At 47.2% G+C, this 15,429-nt stretch overlaps 1 protein-coding gene across 2 annotated transcripts in view; it reads right to left on the bottom strand.

The window, feature by feature from the left end:
* USP37 (ubiquitin specific peptidase 37) overlaps positions 1-14,273 on the bottom strand; it is a 34,766-nt gene extending 20,493 nt beyond the window's left edge. Inside the window, exons 1-8 of one of the 2 annotated variants that reach the window (XM_044303843.1) lie at positions 14,137-14,273; positions 11,256-11,447; positions 10,808-10,979; positions 8,207-8,301; positions 6,101-6,270; positions 5,878-5,952; positions 1,693-1,787; positions 729-813 (exon numbers count right to left, since the gene is read on the bottom strand). In XM_044303843.1, the coding sequence (XP_044159778.1) occupies positions 729-813; positions 1,693-1,787; positions 5,878-5,952; positions 6,101-6,270; positions 8,207-8,301; positions 10,808-10,979; positions 11,256-11,411 (848 nt within the window). In that variant the 5' untranslated portion in view covers positions 11,412-11,447; positions 14,137-14,273. The remainder of the gene's footprint in view (positions 1-728; positions 814-1,692; positions 1,788-5,877; positions 5,953-6,100; positions 6,271-8,206; positions 8,302-10,807; positions 10,980-11,255; positions 11,448-14,136) is intronic. The other variant, XM_044303844.1, reaches the window with a different exon arrangement.
* Between the last annotated feature and the right edge of the window lie 1,156 nt (positions 14,274-15,429).

Raw genomic sequence — 15,429 nt, 5'->3', positions numbered from 1 at the left:
CTGTTATTGAGGCCGGGTGCCGGGTCTTTGATACCACTGCCTATACTTCTGTTTTACATTCATTGGTGGCGCAGTGGCGACAGCTCCTCCCCTGCCATATCCCCATTGGTGGTAGTGGCGGCCGCGTCACAGTGGAGAATGAGGGACTCCTTCCTTCTCCACTGACTGTGCTACTGAAGAGAACAGGCTGCGCAGGATTGCGGCGGTACAGTCGCAAATGGCGACAAGACTAAAAAGTCTTGTCGCCATCTGCAAATTTTAAGGCGCATTGGCGACCGTTTTGGTCGCCATCTGGAGCCCTGCTTTGTGGTCTCAGTCAGGCAGGTCCTATGCTAAACCTACCTATGCCGTTGGGCATCAACATTCAGGAGAAGAGACCCTGCACATATACAGTGTGTTGCACTGGTTACCTCTGTGTGCATCAGCAACCAATAATGTCTTAAATGACAAACCGAAGAGAAATCTTTATATTTACAGCAAAATTTTACTTCAAGTTAAAAGAAGAAGCCAAGACGTAGATAATGCAAGAGAATATTCACCCAGGACTGGCAGAATAATTTTCTGGGTCGAATTCTGAAGGATTTTGCAAAACTTATATGTATGTGCAGAAGAAACCATCCTATCGGGATCTTTGATCATTGACCTTTCTGTAATAAATCTGCTGTGTGTACACATACCGCAAGACATAAAACCTGCTGAATGATATTTTATCTGAAAGTGACAATTACCTCTCTGGATATGAAGTTCCTAAGGAATAATCCTTTGGTGTCAATCGGCTGCTGTAAAAGGATGAGGACTGCAGCGGCGTTAAACCTAAAATTGAAAAAAAAACGAGAACAAAAAAAACACTAACAATTAGTAACTTATAGGGATAATAAATAATACGCTATGATAAAGAGTAATTTAAGGGGGTTTTACAGCTTTTGATAGTAATGACCTAGCCTCCAGACCCGTCATCAATATCAAAAAGGTGGATTATCCCTTTAACCTCATAAAGGCAAGACCTGTTTGAGCCACAATAATGTGCCAATATTTAGTTTCGCCTCACCGCTTTTCAGCAGACGAATATTTAACTTTCACTGACATGGTTTTTTTAAGGCCTTGTTTTAGGTTGCTTGGGTCATACATGAATTACTGTATAATGAAAATTGTTTCTCCTCTACAAATGCAGGGAAAAAAAAGCAGGCTGTGTGCACAGACAGTCCTGGGGTCAGACTGTACAGGGATTTGCCAGTCCTAGGAAACCTAGTGACCTGATCAAAGCGGGAGCCCCCTTGATTATATTGCAGTAACTTTCATCCATGACAAGCAGTAGACTAAATGGCAGGTATCAGAAGTTCCATTGATCCCGGCGGCTACAGTGGGAACTAGACTTTCAATAAACATCTTCCTACTTGTCCTGTTCTACTATAAGGCTAAAGCTCACCATAGATGATAGCAAAAAAAGTTAGACTATGAGCATTTCAGCAGATTATCTGGGAATGTTCTCTTCCAAATATCAGCATGAATCTGTCTGCAGTACACAACGTAAAATGGGTTGTCTGCCTGCTGACCCGTTTGGAACATGTACAGCAAAATCTCCACGTATGAAGCCAAATTTACTAGTTTTAATATGGCAACAAAGTAGTTGTTATGGAATACAATGCATAGTGAAAGAAAAAAAATGCAACAGCAAACAGAAATGACATTTACCGGAGCGATTTTCTTCTGCTTGCTTCAGATTTAGTTGTTTCTCACGACTGCTGCTGAGAAATTTTCGTCCGGGGTCTGTTAATGCTTTGTTGGTGCTGTCAAGAGACAAAAAAATAAAATAAAAATGCAAGACTTATTTCAGTGGATCCAAATATGAGCAAAGTGAAGCAAAAATAAATAAAAAGATAAAAGCAAGCTGGCCAAGTTTATGGTGAGGATAAATAATCGTGCAAACAATGCCTCTGAGATGCTTTCATGTAGTGTACAGAATCCGAGCACCAGAGTCACACGAGCTGGAGAAGGCAGCTTTTCACAAAGGATGTGCAAAAAGATGATGAGAAGCCAAAGTGTCTAGGACAGAAGACAACGACATTGAAAGATCCACACCCAAACAGCCCTGAATATTTTACTCCCAGTGCTCCCAATACCAACATGGTTTGTGACTGCCCTTTCATTTGTTGACCCCAGTGTCTGGTGTTGAAAATTTACAATCCAGTTATCAAGCTATACCAATGACTTTACTGGTTTTATAGGTAAAACATACTTCTGGCGTAACATTGTGTATGCCAAGTGCCAGGGCCTAAATCTACTGAGCCCTACCCTCCAATGATCAGCACAAAGAATCAAAAAAGTTTCCATTCACTGACACCAGTGAACAAAACAAATAATCATCTATATAAAAGCCAGAAAACTTTCTGGCAAAATCAAATTATTTTGTCAACGTCACACCTTAAAACCCATTTCCACCTTTGAATGGTCTGAATATATTTACAATAAAATACACAGTGGAGTCCCATTATTCTGACCACTTCCTACTATCCTTGTCGACAGCAGGTAGCTCATGAAGGGAGTCACGTGTAAGCGGCGTGGAAACTGCAGCGCACCATGTGCCACTGATGTGAGAGGTGAACGTCAGCTATAGAGGCCTGCAAGGGCAGACAGACACCCTACAGTGGAGCAGTTTACCGCCACAATGTACCAGACGTAATGAACCCTACTGCATATGAAGCTCCAAAGCAAATGGATGTTACATGGCTAGAAATGTCCGATATTGGCTGTAACAGCATGACCAAGACTTCCAAGTACCACACTGGCCCCCCATCTGCCCAGACTTGAACCCAATCTGTGGGACCACCTTGATTGTGTTCCAAGATACCCCCAACAGCAGCTGTGGGACGCACTGCAGTCAGCATGGCTCCACATACCTGTGACAACCTACCAGGATCTTACCCAGTCACTCTGGGCCAGTGTAGCTACTGTCAGTGCTGCACACGGCGGTTACTCTGGACATTAGCTGCTGCTCAGAATAATGGGACTCAGAGTATGGAGCAGTTTTTGCAATACGTTTTAGTTAAAAAGTTCTGCTAGTTAAAAGCTTTGTTCCTATGAATATCTATTTGTCTCCATGGTAACAGACCAATTCTGAGTGGTCTAATTCTGCAGTGCTATGTCTTGTATGATTGCAGGATCAGAGGAGACCACAAAATTGCTTTATATGAGACATTTAAGATCCCTCAAGTAAATTGAAGGGGGTTGTGCAGTGGGTAGATTTTGATGACCTATCCTTATCATAGGGCATCAATATCAGAGGCAAAGCTCGTGAGGATCCCCGCATATCTGCTGTCGATGGCCTATCGAGGGAAGGTCATCACTATTTACCCACTGCACAACCCCTTAAAAATAAAAATTTGGTCATCTATGAGAAAAAAATAAAAATACGACATTAAGGTCTACTTTCCTGCTCCCAGGCAGCTGATCAGTGGGGGTGTCTGGTACTGCGCATTCAGATAATGATTACCTATCTTGAGAATAGGTCATCAGAATTAAAATCTCAGAAAAACACCTTTAACAGAGGACTTCCCGCTACAGGAAAAATGATTGACCACTGTTGGATTATTATTATTTTTTTTGTGTGTTGACTTGTTGATTATTAGGGGCTCGATTTTAGTGTTATTTTTTGGATGTAGTTTTTATTTTAATTTCATTTTTTTCTTATTTTTATTAATTCTTATTTTCTGAGTTGTTAATACTGATGGCCCATCTTCAGAATAGGTCATGAGTATCTGATCGTGAGGGTCCGACACCCGCCTATCAGCTGTTTGAGAAGGCGCTCACAGTAGTGCCACACCCTTCTCTAAGCTCTTCCAAGACCAGTGACAATATGGTCATTGGCGACATGGCCCATGAGAAGCTCAGCCCCATAGAAGTAAAAAGGGCTGAGCGCAACACCAAGCACAGCCACTATACAATGTGCCACGCTGTACTTGGTAAGCACGAATGAGGCCACGGCGCTCACAGGAGCGCTGGTGCCTTCTCAAACAGCTGATCGGCGGGGGTCCTGGGTGTTGGACCCCCACTGATCAGATACGGATGAGGATAGTTCATCAGTATTTAGATCTTCGAAATCACTGCTGGAATAGATCACAACTTTGCTGCCAAAAATGCAAACTTCCATGTATAATACAGCTTGTCCCATCCAGTATGCATTACATAGATTGTATGCTTAAAGGGGTTCTGCAGTTTGTTTTAACTGATGATCTATCCTCTGGATAGATCATCAGCATCTGACCGGCGGGGGTCCGACACCCGGGACTCCCGCCAATCAGCCGTTTGAGAAGGCAGCTGTGCTCCAGCAGCGCCGCGGCCTTCTCACTGTTCACCGCTGGCCCAGTGACGTCACGACTTGTATCAACTGGCCTGGGCGCAGCTAAGCTCTGTTCACTTGAATGGAGCTTAGCCCGCCCAGGCGAGTTGATAATAGTCGTGACGTCACTGGGCCAGCAGTAAACAGTGAGAAGGCCGTGGCACTGCTGGAGCGCGGCTGCCTTCTCAAACAGCTGATCAGCGGGGGTCCCGGGTGTCAGACCCTCGCCGGTCAGATGCTGATGATCTATCCAGAGTCTAGTAACTCTGCGAATTTTAACATCCCGCAAGTTAACAAGATCAGACGTGGAGGTAGATCCTTTTCGTCTCAAGGGGCCAGGATTTTGGAACCACCTACCTCTGGCACTGAAAAGGATTCCCAGTCTTCTCTCATTCAGACATGCACTGAAAACCTTACTTTTCAAACAGGCGTTTGATCTTCCTATATAACACTTATTTTTGGATCATATAATTTGTTTTTTTTTCTAAATCTTAGTCTATAAATTCACAGTTGGTAATGTCCCTTCTATTTTAAAGATACCTTTTCCTCACTTATTTTGTTCTCTTTACATTCTCTATATCTCGTCTGAACCCTTTGAACCTTGAGATCCCCCTACCTTCCCTCCCTTTTTCTTGATTCTCCATTTGATCTCTGGAATAGGTGCCTTATTCTCTAGGCCTTTGCGGCCCATGGTAAAGTGTCATGCCTTTTTTCCTCCCTTATAGAGGAGTAATAGTGTCTCTCCCAGATCTCACCCTGGGATGGTGCTCTGTCTAAAGTGGTTCACCCAACCATTAAAAAGGTATAGGAATAGTAAAAGTAAAAAATTGGCACTCTATATCTGGTTTTAATAGGTTATTTATTTATTGTTAAAAATGTATTAAATAACAGTTTAAAATATTACAATGGTTGTTTTCTTATTTATTTAAAATGGGAATTAGGGCAATGTAGTGTGAACTATAGTTTGTTTAAAAGCATTTTAAATAAATAAGAAAACAACCATTGTAATAATATTTTAAACCATTTCATAATAAATGTTTAACAATAAATAAATAACCTATAAAAACCAGATAGAGTGCCTGCCTATTTTTTACTTTTATTATTTTTCCTCCCTTGTTGAATCAGCCAGCTAAGCGCATCGAGGCCCTAAGGGCAAGACTGCGTGTACACAAGACTATACATCAGAGGATAGATCAGTTAAAACAAACCGTAGAACCCCTTTAAGGCCTGCCCTGAACAAACACACAATAGTGCTACACAAATGTCCCCTAAACCAAATATTATGTGAAAAGTCCACTGCACAAAGTTACTTAAATCAATCTCATACATAGCTGGCACTGTAATAACGTATGGTATCTGGGGGATGTTCTGAAATCAATGGAGCTTGACAAATGGAGTCAAAAATTTCCAGCAACATCATTAGTCTGCATTACACAAATTAAAAAATAAAATAAATGAAAGCTGATGAGTTAGAAGTCGCAGCAAAGCAAATCAAAGGCAAAATTCCCAACAGCCCTGAAATGTGCAGCCACACAACATACGTAGAAGAATCATTCTCTTTAGGGTAATCTTCAATCTCTGGACTTGAAGACAGTAATTGTTTCCTTTTCTGACTCCTGTGAGAGTGTAAAAAATAGTTCAAATTGACTCAGGTTAAACCCAAGTCCCCTAGGTGTGTGGACATCTTATGGGAAGCTATGCAGTTATTGCTTGTGCAATGTCATGGTGCTTGCTGACCACATACGAGCAGAGAAACGTGAATACCTGGTCTCCATCAAGCCGGTCCTGTGAGGAGTAGAGGTTGCAGGGGAATTCCCAACACGGCCTGGAGTCATGTTATTTGGTGAGGTTTTTCCTGGGATCCTTCCGTTATTGTTCAGCTTTTTGATAGGAGTTTCATCTTTACCTTCAAAGCTCACTCTCTTGGTAGGCGTCTTAAATAAAGACCAGATTCATTTTAATGAAAACTGAAAAATATATAGTAACTATAGGCATAGGATATCATGACAATATTGCAGATATTCATTTTTCTGTGGCAAAGTGGTTGCAACTTCCAAGGGACAATCTGGATGAGCTGCCATATTGCATATTAAAGATTTTTTTTTTTTACTCATGTTCCATCTTCAGGATAGGACATCAGTACCTGATTGGTGGGGTTTCAACACCCGGGACCACAGCCGATCAGCTATTTAAGGCTACTTTCACACTAGCGTTCGATCGGATCCGTTCTGAACGGATCCGATCATAATAATGCAGACGGAGGCTCCGTTCAGAACGGATCCGTCTGCATTATTTTAGCATATAACAGCTAAGTGTGAAAATAGCCTCGTACGGATCCGTCCAGACTTTCAATGTAAAGTCAATGGGGGACGGATCCACCTGAAGATTGAGCCATATTGTGGCATCTTCAAACGGATCCGTCCCCATTGACTTACATTGTAAGTCTGGACGGATCCGTACGCCTCCGCACGGCCAGGCGGACACCCGAACGCTGCAAGCAGCGTTCAGCTGTCCGCCTGTCCGTGCGGAGGCGAGCGGAGCGGAGGCTGAACGCCGCCAGACTGATGCAGTCTGAGCGGATCCGCTCCATTCAGACTGCATCAGGGCTGGACGGCTGCGTTCGGGTCCGCTCGTGAGCCCCTTCAAACGGAGCTCACGAGCGGACCGACGAACGCTAGTGTGAAAGTAGCCTTAGGAGGCAGTGGCACTCCTGTGAGCACCACAGCCCTCTTCCAGTTTTTCCTAGGCCACTCAAGACACGTTCACATGGCCTAGGAGCAGCTCAGCCGCATAGAAGTCAATGGAGCTGAACTGCGATACCAAACAAATACTATACAATGTACAGCGCTGTGCGAAGACCATAGCACTACTGCGAGCACCGATTCCTTCTCAAACAGCTGATTGGTAGTGGTCCAGAATAGGGATGAGCGAACCGACTTCAGATGAAACACCCAAAGTCAATTATATATTAATAATACTTAGTTTGAATACTGTACTTGAGTGAGCGCTCCGTACAGTATTAGAAGGTACTGGCTCCTATGAGCCGAAGTTATTACTTTGCGAAGTCTCACGAGACTTAGCATAATAACTTCATAAATCAATTTCTACTGTAAAAAACATTTCCTGAACTTGGGTTCGGTTCCAAGGTACCACTTGGGAAATGTTTTTTTACAGTACAAATTAATTTATGAAGTTATTGTGCAAAGTCTTGCGAGACTTTGCAAAGTAATAACTTCAGCTCATCGGAGCCAATACATTCTAATACTGTACGGGGCTCCTGCTCCAGAACCAAGTTTTATGCAAATCAACTTCAGATGTTTTATCCGAAGTCGATACGCTCATCCCTAGTCCCGAGTGTTGACCTATACTGGATGACCTATCCTGAGGACAGGTCATCAGTACAAAAAAAAAAAAAAATTGCTGAAAACCCTTTTAAAGCTTCTTTCAAATGATAACAGACTGGAATTTTCTTACGTCAAATGGGTTGTTGGGGCCCAAAAGAGCTAAAGGCTGTAAGGGCAGGCTGGGAGTTGTAATTCTGCACCAGGCTGAAGAGCCACTGTTCTAATATGCTCGACTATATGGAGTGTTGAAATGGTTGCATGTGTTTTAATGCCTCACCATTTCCAAGATATGCTAGCTGTCAGTGAAGGGGAACTTCTCAAGACTAAACATTTCCTACATCTGTCTCCAGTATAAATGATCCTCTGCGAGCTAAACATGCCACAAATAGCGCCGACATATTGGCCTTCTGCTACAAGATATCAGTGCAGACAAAAGCTTCAAGAAAATTGACAGAAGGGGGAGATAACGATCAGCTGGATGTATCTAACCATCTAATGTGGATGGAAAGTCCAAAATAGTGCTTACCAGACTTCTGTTAGTCAGTGGTCTGTTGCTTTCCCTCTGAATACTTCTGTTCCCCAGGATGCCTCCAAAGCTTGCAGACCCCTGAGTGGCTTTCACTGATAAATTAAGGTAAAATTAAAGTTTAATAAGCTCCTGCTGTAGCAAAAATTATAAAATGATGGCAAATTTCTATGACACTTCCACATAAAACATAGAAACAGCAGTAAATAATGATTAGAGAAATTGACTTCTAAATTACGTTAATCGTTTTCCTGCCATGGACGAAAGTCATATGTCCTTGCAGGGTGTCAATGCAGTAGCACCTTATGTATTTCGGTTAGAGCCTCGATCTTGGACTTGTTTTAAGGCCTCTTGCACACGACCCTAGGGCTTTTCCAGTATTTTGCGGTCTGCAAAAACGGATCCAGTCCATGTGCATGCCGTTTTTTTGCGGAACGGAACAGCTGGCCCCTGATAGAACAGTACTATCCTTGTCCGGTATGCGGACAATAATAGGACATGTTCTATCTTTGAACGGAAACCTTCAGTATTTTCTGCGGACCAATTGTAATTAATGGTTCAGTATATGGCCTGTAAAAAACACGTTTGTGTGCAAGAGGCCTAAAGCTGAGAATGTTAGCTTTAAAACAAGACCAGGCTACACAGCCTGAGATATGGCAGCAGAAAGCAGCCCACCCCTGTCTGCACCTGTGCAGCAAATTATAGAACATGTACTTGTTTTTTACAATGGGGCCCGCAAAAAAAGTGTGGGATGCACACAGACTGCACCCGCCATTTGCGAATCGCAAAACTGATATGGTTGTGGCAATGTGCCGTTCTCCTGCTATGCCCTCCGGTATCTCCGGTCACCAAGTTATGGTAGGCGGAGTCTGCCCTTGTTCTTCTGTAGCGCTGGCCAATCGCATTGCAGAGCTCACAGCCTGGGAGAAAATAACCTCCCAGGCTGTGAGCTCTGCGCTGCGATTGGCCAGCGCTACAGAAGAACAAGGGCAGACTCCGCCTACCATAACTTAGTGACTGAAATCTCCGCCTACTATAACTTCGTGAGCGGAGATACCGGAGGGCATAGCGGGAGAACGGAGCGGTGCCCAGGGATAATAGTAAGTGCAGTGAGATCCCCGGGCGCCGCTCTACATGTCTGTATACTTAGTTCACAGTGTAATCAGTGAAAGGTCCTCTTTAAGCCCTAGGGCTCATGCACACGACTGAGGTTTTGAGCTGCATTTTTTTGCACATAAGATACGGACAGTATGCCTGTGTGCTGTCCACATCTGTTATCTGCAGCCAAACAAAAAAAAAAAAAAAAGTAAAAATATCCTATTCTTTTCAGTTTTGCGGACAGGGGTAGGACATTTGTGAAAGAGTGAAAGAGAATGGCAACAGTCATGTTGACTGGCATCTCGTATCAGTGTTTTGCATCTGCAGACTGCAAGAACGGACACAACCATGTTCATGAGCCCTTAGGCCGAATGCACACGGCCGTGAGCGGTCCGTGGAACCGTGGCCTGGATTCCTGCTGAGAGCAGGAGCGCACGGCGTCATTGGTTGCTATGACACGGTGCGCTCCCTGCTGCAGCCACAATACAGTAATACACTGGTATGATCTATACCAGTGTATTATTGTACTGTGGCGGCAGCAGGGAGTGCACGGCGTCATAGCAACCAATGACACCGTGCGCTCCTGCTCTCAGCAGGAATCCAGGCCGCGGTTCCACGGACCGCTCACGGCCGTGAAAAACGGCCGTGTGCATTCGGCCTTATTCACACGTCAGTGTTCGGTCAGTGATTTTAAGCCAAAACCAGGATTGGAGCTTCCACAGACATAAGGTATGAGGAAAAGATCTACACCCATCCTGTGTTTAGAGCCGCACCTGGTTTTGGATCAAAATCATTGATGCAAATAACTGACCGAACGCTGATGTGTGAATGAGGCATTAATCAGTGCATACTTGCTCTCTTCAGCCTTATATGGCTAGTGTCTTTTTTCCCCAGAAAAGGAGTGTGAGGATGATTGCATGCACATCTAATCCCCCACTGTGCTTACAGTCTGACCTAGCGCACAAATATCATTAAAGTTTACCCTTTCCTGTCCATACCCGATCTATAGACCACAACGTACAGAACACTTTCGGTATAATACAGGGACTTATTTTGTGTTAATATCATGGATGCAAGTTTTCCCAAAAGCTAAAACTGGCCACTAGTTACTATTTTCAAATGCCAATACTCTGCTTGATAAAATGGACCTTTAATTTAATCTCCTAAAAAAAAAAATATTAAAACAAAAATAATGATAATTGGAAGCGATTTTAAACCACAGGATCACTGTCTATTGGATCCACAATTATCTTCCTTTTAAATATCTCGGAGCGGTGTGCACTTCCCATCTGTCCTGCAGTCATCCATTCTTATTGCCATTTGTTATTTCGTCCCTGTGGCAAAATACGATTAAAGGCTTTTCGCTCTATAACCTCCCCCTCCACCCCAAACACGTTTCGCCAGACCAAATATTGTCCCGGCTACCAGAGGTGCAAAATGTCCAAACACCCCTGGCAGTGAAAGGGTTAAAGACAGAGTGGGGGGGGGGGGGGCGCGCCTTACCTGTTTGGGTCTTTTCAAGGTTGATGGACTCCAGGAGGTGTTTTAGCTCCTCTGCCTCCTTGCTCGGGACCTTGTCAATAGTAAGAGAACTGGAGTCTTTCATAGTAAGCAGAAGCCGCGACTGCTTCACCCCCGCCGGCCGCAGAACTATATGCTTGATGTTTTGACTAAGCTAAAGGAAAAAAAGATCATAATCCTGTTATCTTAAAGAGGGACAGATTCAAAAGTCATGAAAATAAATAAATCGGAAAATTACACAAGCCATAAATAATTGGGGGGGGGGGGGGGTAGGCGACATTACTCAATATTCCCGATTGGCTGCACACATTTGATGGCGCACAGTGAAATCGAGGAAACTGCAGGGGCCCTGGATCATCACTCATGTTTTAATGTTTCATTTTAAAGATCTCTGCTTGTTGTCAGTAAAAACACAAAACCTACTACGAACCTGAAATTTCGCTGGCGCTCCACCAGCATTGAAATTCACGACAAGGGTGAACTTGTTGTCCTTTTCGATGACCTCACAGTTACCTTCCTTCCACTTTGACGTCCCCATGTTAAGGCAGTGTATCCGGATCGAGCCTCGCAAAGACAGCGAAGCCATTTTTGATTAAGGTATTTTCTATAGACAAAAGACGACCTAAGAGGGAAAAACGTCCAAAAGATAAGAGCAAAATACAAAAAGACATAAAATATAAACAGTAATACAGTAAAGTTCAGGTGACAAGTGTCGGCGGGGGTCCGAACACTAAACCACAGCGGATTACAAAAACAGGGCCTGTGCCTTAATAAAGCGGCGGTCAAGTATGCACACAACGATGGAGCGGCAGGGCCAGCGATCTCCTAGTCAGCGGACCCCCAGCGATCAGACACTTGTCACATGCCCTGGACAATCCCTCTAATCAGGACATAATACTAAAGGGGCCGCGCCATAACTGGGCCCACCTCTAGAACAGCCCCCCAGCAGCTTGAGGTGGTACATTGCAGCGGCCATGCTGCATGGTTTCCACAACCCCTAAGAGAAACGCACAGCACAGACCACCTCCAGCTGCCACATCCAAGTAGGAGGAGGTCAGGGCCTGTTCCGAGGTCTGGGGGTTCACTATTCGATAATAATGGCGTCTCCGCAAATAATTTCCAACAAGGTGATAAAAGATTGTTTGGGGGCGTCCGCCTTTGTAACATTGATGACCGATCTGATATCGATGACCTATCCTGGGGGCTGGTCATCGATATTACAAAAGTACACACCCCCTTTAAACGGGGAAATCTCATCACCGTGATGTCTACATTTTTATTTTATTTATTATGGCAGATTAGGATTTCCTCAGATACCGTATATTCGAGGATAATAATAATACTAATCCACTGGTAACAATCATTGATTTTGCAGGATATGAACAGATTTCCAGTTTGGGATAATGTAAAGAAATGAAAAAAGAAAATCTCCCATTGTTTTTTGTATACAGCTCCTATGCAAACTTGTGCATCTCCATGGTTACAGACCACAAAGCAGCCCGATGTAGTCTGACCCTGCAGTCCAGCATCTTTACCTGCAGACGGAAGTAACAGGAGCAGACGGTGTTTTCTTGTAGTCTGTAACCATGGTGACGCATGGGCCTGCACAGGAGCTGTACATTTAAAACAAGGTTTATGGATTTATTTTTACCAGTGCAGCTTTCTTCATTTTAGATGCAGCAATAAATAGGAAATAGCTGTAAAGGATCCACAGCGCCCGCCGCTACCTGCAGTGCCACAACACGGCGCTCAGCCGGCGCCCGCCGCTACCTGCAGTGCCACAACACGGCGCTCAGCCGGCGCCCGCCGCTACCTGCAGTGCCACAACACGGCGCTCAGCCGGCGCCCGCCGCTACCTGCAGTGCCACAACACGGCGCTCAGCCGGCGCCCGCCGCTACCTGCAGTGCCACAACACGGCGCTCAGCCGGCGCCCGCCGCTACCTGCAGTGCCACAACACGGCGCTCAGCCGGCGCCCGCCGCTACCTGCAGTGCCACAACACGGCGCTCAGCCGGCGCCCGCCGCTACCTGCAGTGCCACAACACGGCGCTCAGCCGGCGCCCGCCGCTACCTGCAGTGCCACAACACGGCGCTCAGCCGGCGCCCGCCGCTACCTGCAACAACACGGCGCTCAGCCGGCGCCCGCCGCTACCTGCAGTGCCACAACACGGCGCTCAGCCGGCGCCCGCCGCTACCTGCAGTGCCACAACACGGCGCTCAGCCAGCGCCCGCCGCTACCTGCAGTGCCACAACACGGCGCTCAGCCAGCGCCCGCCGCTACCTGCAGTGCCACAACACGGCGCTCAGCCAGCGCCCGCCGCTACCTGCAGTGCCACAACACGGCGCTCAGCCAGCGCCCGCCGCTACCTGCAGTGCCACAACACGGCGCTCAGCCAGCGCCCGCCGCTACCTGCAGTGCCACAACACGGCGCTCAGCCAGCGCCCGCCGCTACCTGCAGTGCCACAACACGGCGCTCAGCCAGCGCCCGCCGCTACCTGCAGTGCCACAACACGGCGCTCAGCCAGCGCCCGCCGCTACCTGCAGTGCCACAACACGGCGCTCAGCCAGCGCCCGCCGCTACCTGCAGTGCCACAACACGGCGCTCAGCCAGCGCCCGCCGCTACCTGCAGTGCCACAACACGGCGCTCAGCCAGCGCCCGCCGCTACCTGCAGTGCCACAACACGGCGCTCAGCCAGCGCCCGCCGCTACCTGCAGTGCCACAACACAGCGCTCAGCCAGCGCCCGCCGCTACCTGCAGTGCCACAACACAGCGCTCAGCCAGCGCCCGCCGCTACCTGCAGTGTCACAACACAGCGCTCAGCCAGCGCCCGCCGCTACCTGCAGTGTCACAACACAGCGCTCAGCCAGCGCCCGCCGCTACCTGCAGTGCCACAACACAGCGCTCAGCCAGCGCCCACCGCTACTTGCAGTGCCACAACACAGTGCTCAGCCAGCGCCCACCGCTGCTTGTAGTGCCACAACACAGCGCTCAGCCAGCGCCCACTGCTACTTGTAGTGAAACAACACAGTGCTCAGCCAGTGCCCGCTGCTACTTGTAGTGCCACAACACAGTGCTCAGCCAGAGCCCGCTGCTTCTTCAGTTTCTCCACACATAATGAGCAGTCATGGAGACCAGAAGTCATGAGTGGATTGTCAGGAGGACGGAGTGACAGGAGCCCTGGCACCAGAACTGACACACTGCTGTACCCCGAATCCCCGCACGACTGCCAGCCTTCTACAAGAGACCGCAAAACTACCGGAGACAAGGAGGACATGACAACAAACCCTCCGCCCGCCCTCCCGGCTTACCATATGCGGGCTCCCTCCGCCCGGCGCCGCGCTACCGCAGCCTGTCACAAGTACCACACACGATTTGGCGGGAACCTGGGAACCTTCCTAGCGCAGGGACGAAGCGTCGCACTGTGCGTCTGACGTCACTACGCTGCGCACCCCGATGACGTTTACACGGGATTCCCCTGCTTTGTTCTTGGCCAGCTTATAATGGCGGTGACGCGTTACACTGCCCTACCTCGTGAGATTTCCCTACCCTCTGACTTCCTGTCGCATGAGCGATGACGTCGGGGGGCGTGTCTCACTTTTCTCCATCTGCGCATGCCCAAAAGGACACTCTAGTGAAAATCTTAAGGCTGAACTTAGCAGCACGCCGGGAACCTGCGCATGCGTCTGGGAGCCGAGACGCGCCTGCGCAATGTGATGGTAGGGAAAAATTACGTCCCAGTGCGCAAGCGCCGAGGGTAAACATGAATATCCATGCCAAAAGCACTTTTAACCCTTTGCAGGAGCTATTCTCATATTGGTTCTTGACTGATTGTCCTCCTATATATAGGTTCTATTATATAGGGGGTCTGTCTGCACAGTATATGGGGGGGTCTGTCTGCACAGTATATTTGGGGGGCTGTCTGCACAGTATATTTGGGAGTCTGTCTGCGCAGTATATAGGGGGCTGTCTGCACATTAAATGGGGGGGCTGTCTGCGCAGTATATGGGGGGCTGTGTGCGCAGTATATGGGGGGGCTGTGTGCGCAGTATATGGGGGGGCTGTGTGCGCAGTATATGGGGGGGGCTGTGTGCGCAGTATATGGGGGGGCTGTCTGCGCAGTGTATGGGGGGGCTGTCTGCGCAGTGTATTGGGGGGCTGTCGCACAGTATATGGGGGGGGCTGTCGCACAGTATATGGGGGGGCTGTCTGCGCAGTATATGGGGGGGGCTGTCTGCGCAGTATATGGGGGGGGCTGTCTGCGCATTAAATGGGGGGCTGTGTGCGCAGTATATGGGGGGGCTGTGTGCGCAGTATATGGGGGGCTGTCTGTGCAGTATATGGGGGGGTGTCTGCTCATTTATATAGGGAGGTCTGTGCAGTATATGGGGGGGCTGTCTGTGCAGTATATGGGGGGACTGTCTGTGCGGTACGGTATATTGGGGGATGTATGTGCAGCATATTTGGGGGGGGGGCAGTGTATTATATTTGTGGCCTGTGTGTTAGATGTGTACAACCCTATTTTAACAAAAAAAATAAAAAATTCCCTATATCTCCTATGCCATGGCATGTTTTTTGCTACGAAACTGCAGTCATCTCGTCAC

The sequence above is a fragment of the Bufo gargarizans genome, chromosome 8 (assembly GCF_014858855.1).
Source record: "Bufo gargarizans isolate SCDJY-AF-19 chromosome 8, ASM1485885v1, whole genome shotgun sequence".
Lineage (NCBI taxonomy): Eukaryota > Metazoa > Chordata > Amphibia > Anura > Bufonidae > Bufo > Bufo gargarizans.
This window is presented reverse-complemented; position numbering and strand designations above follow the sequence as displayed.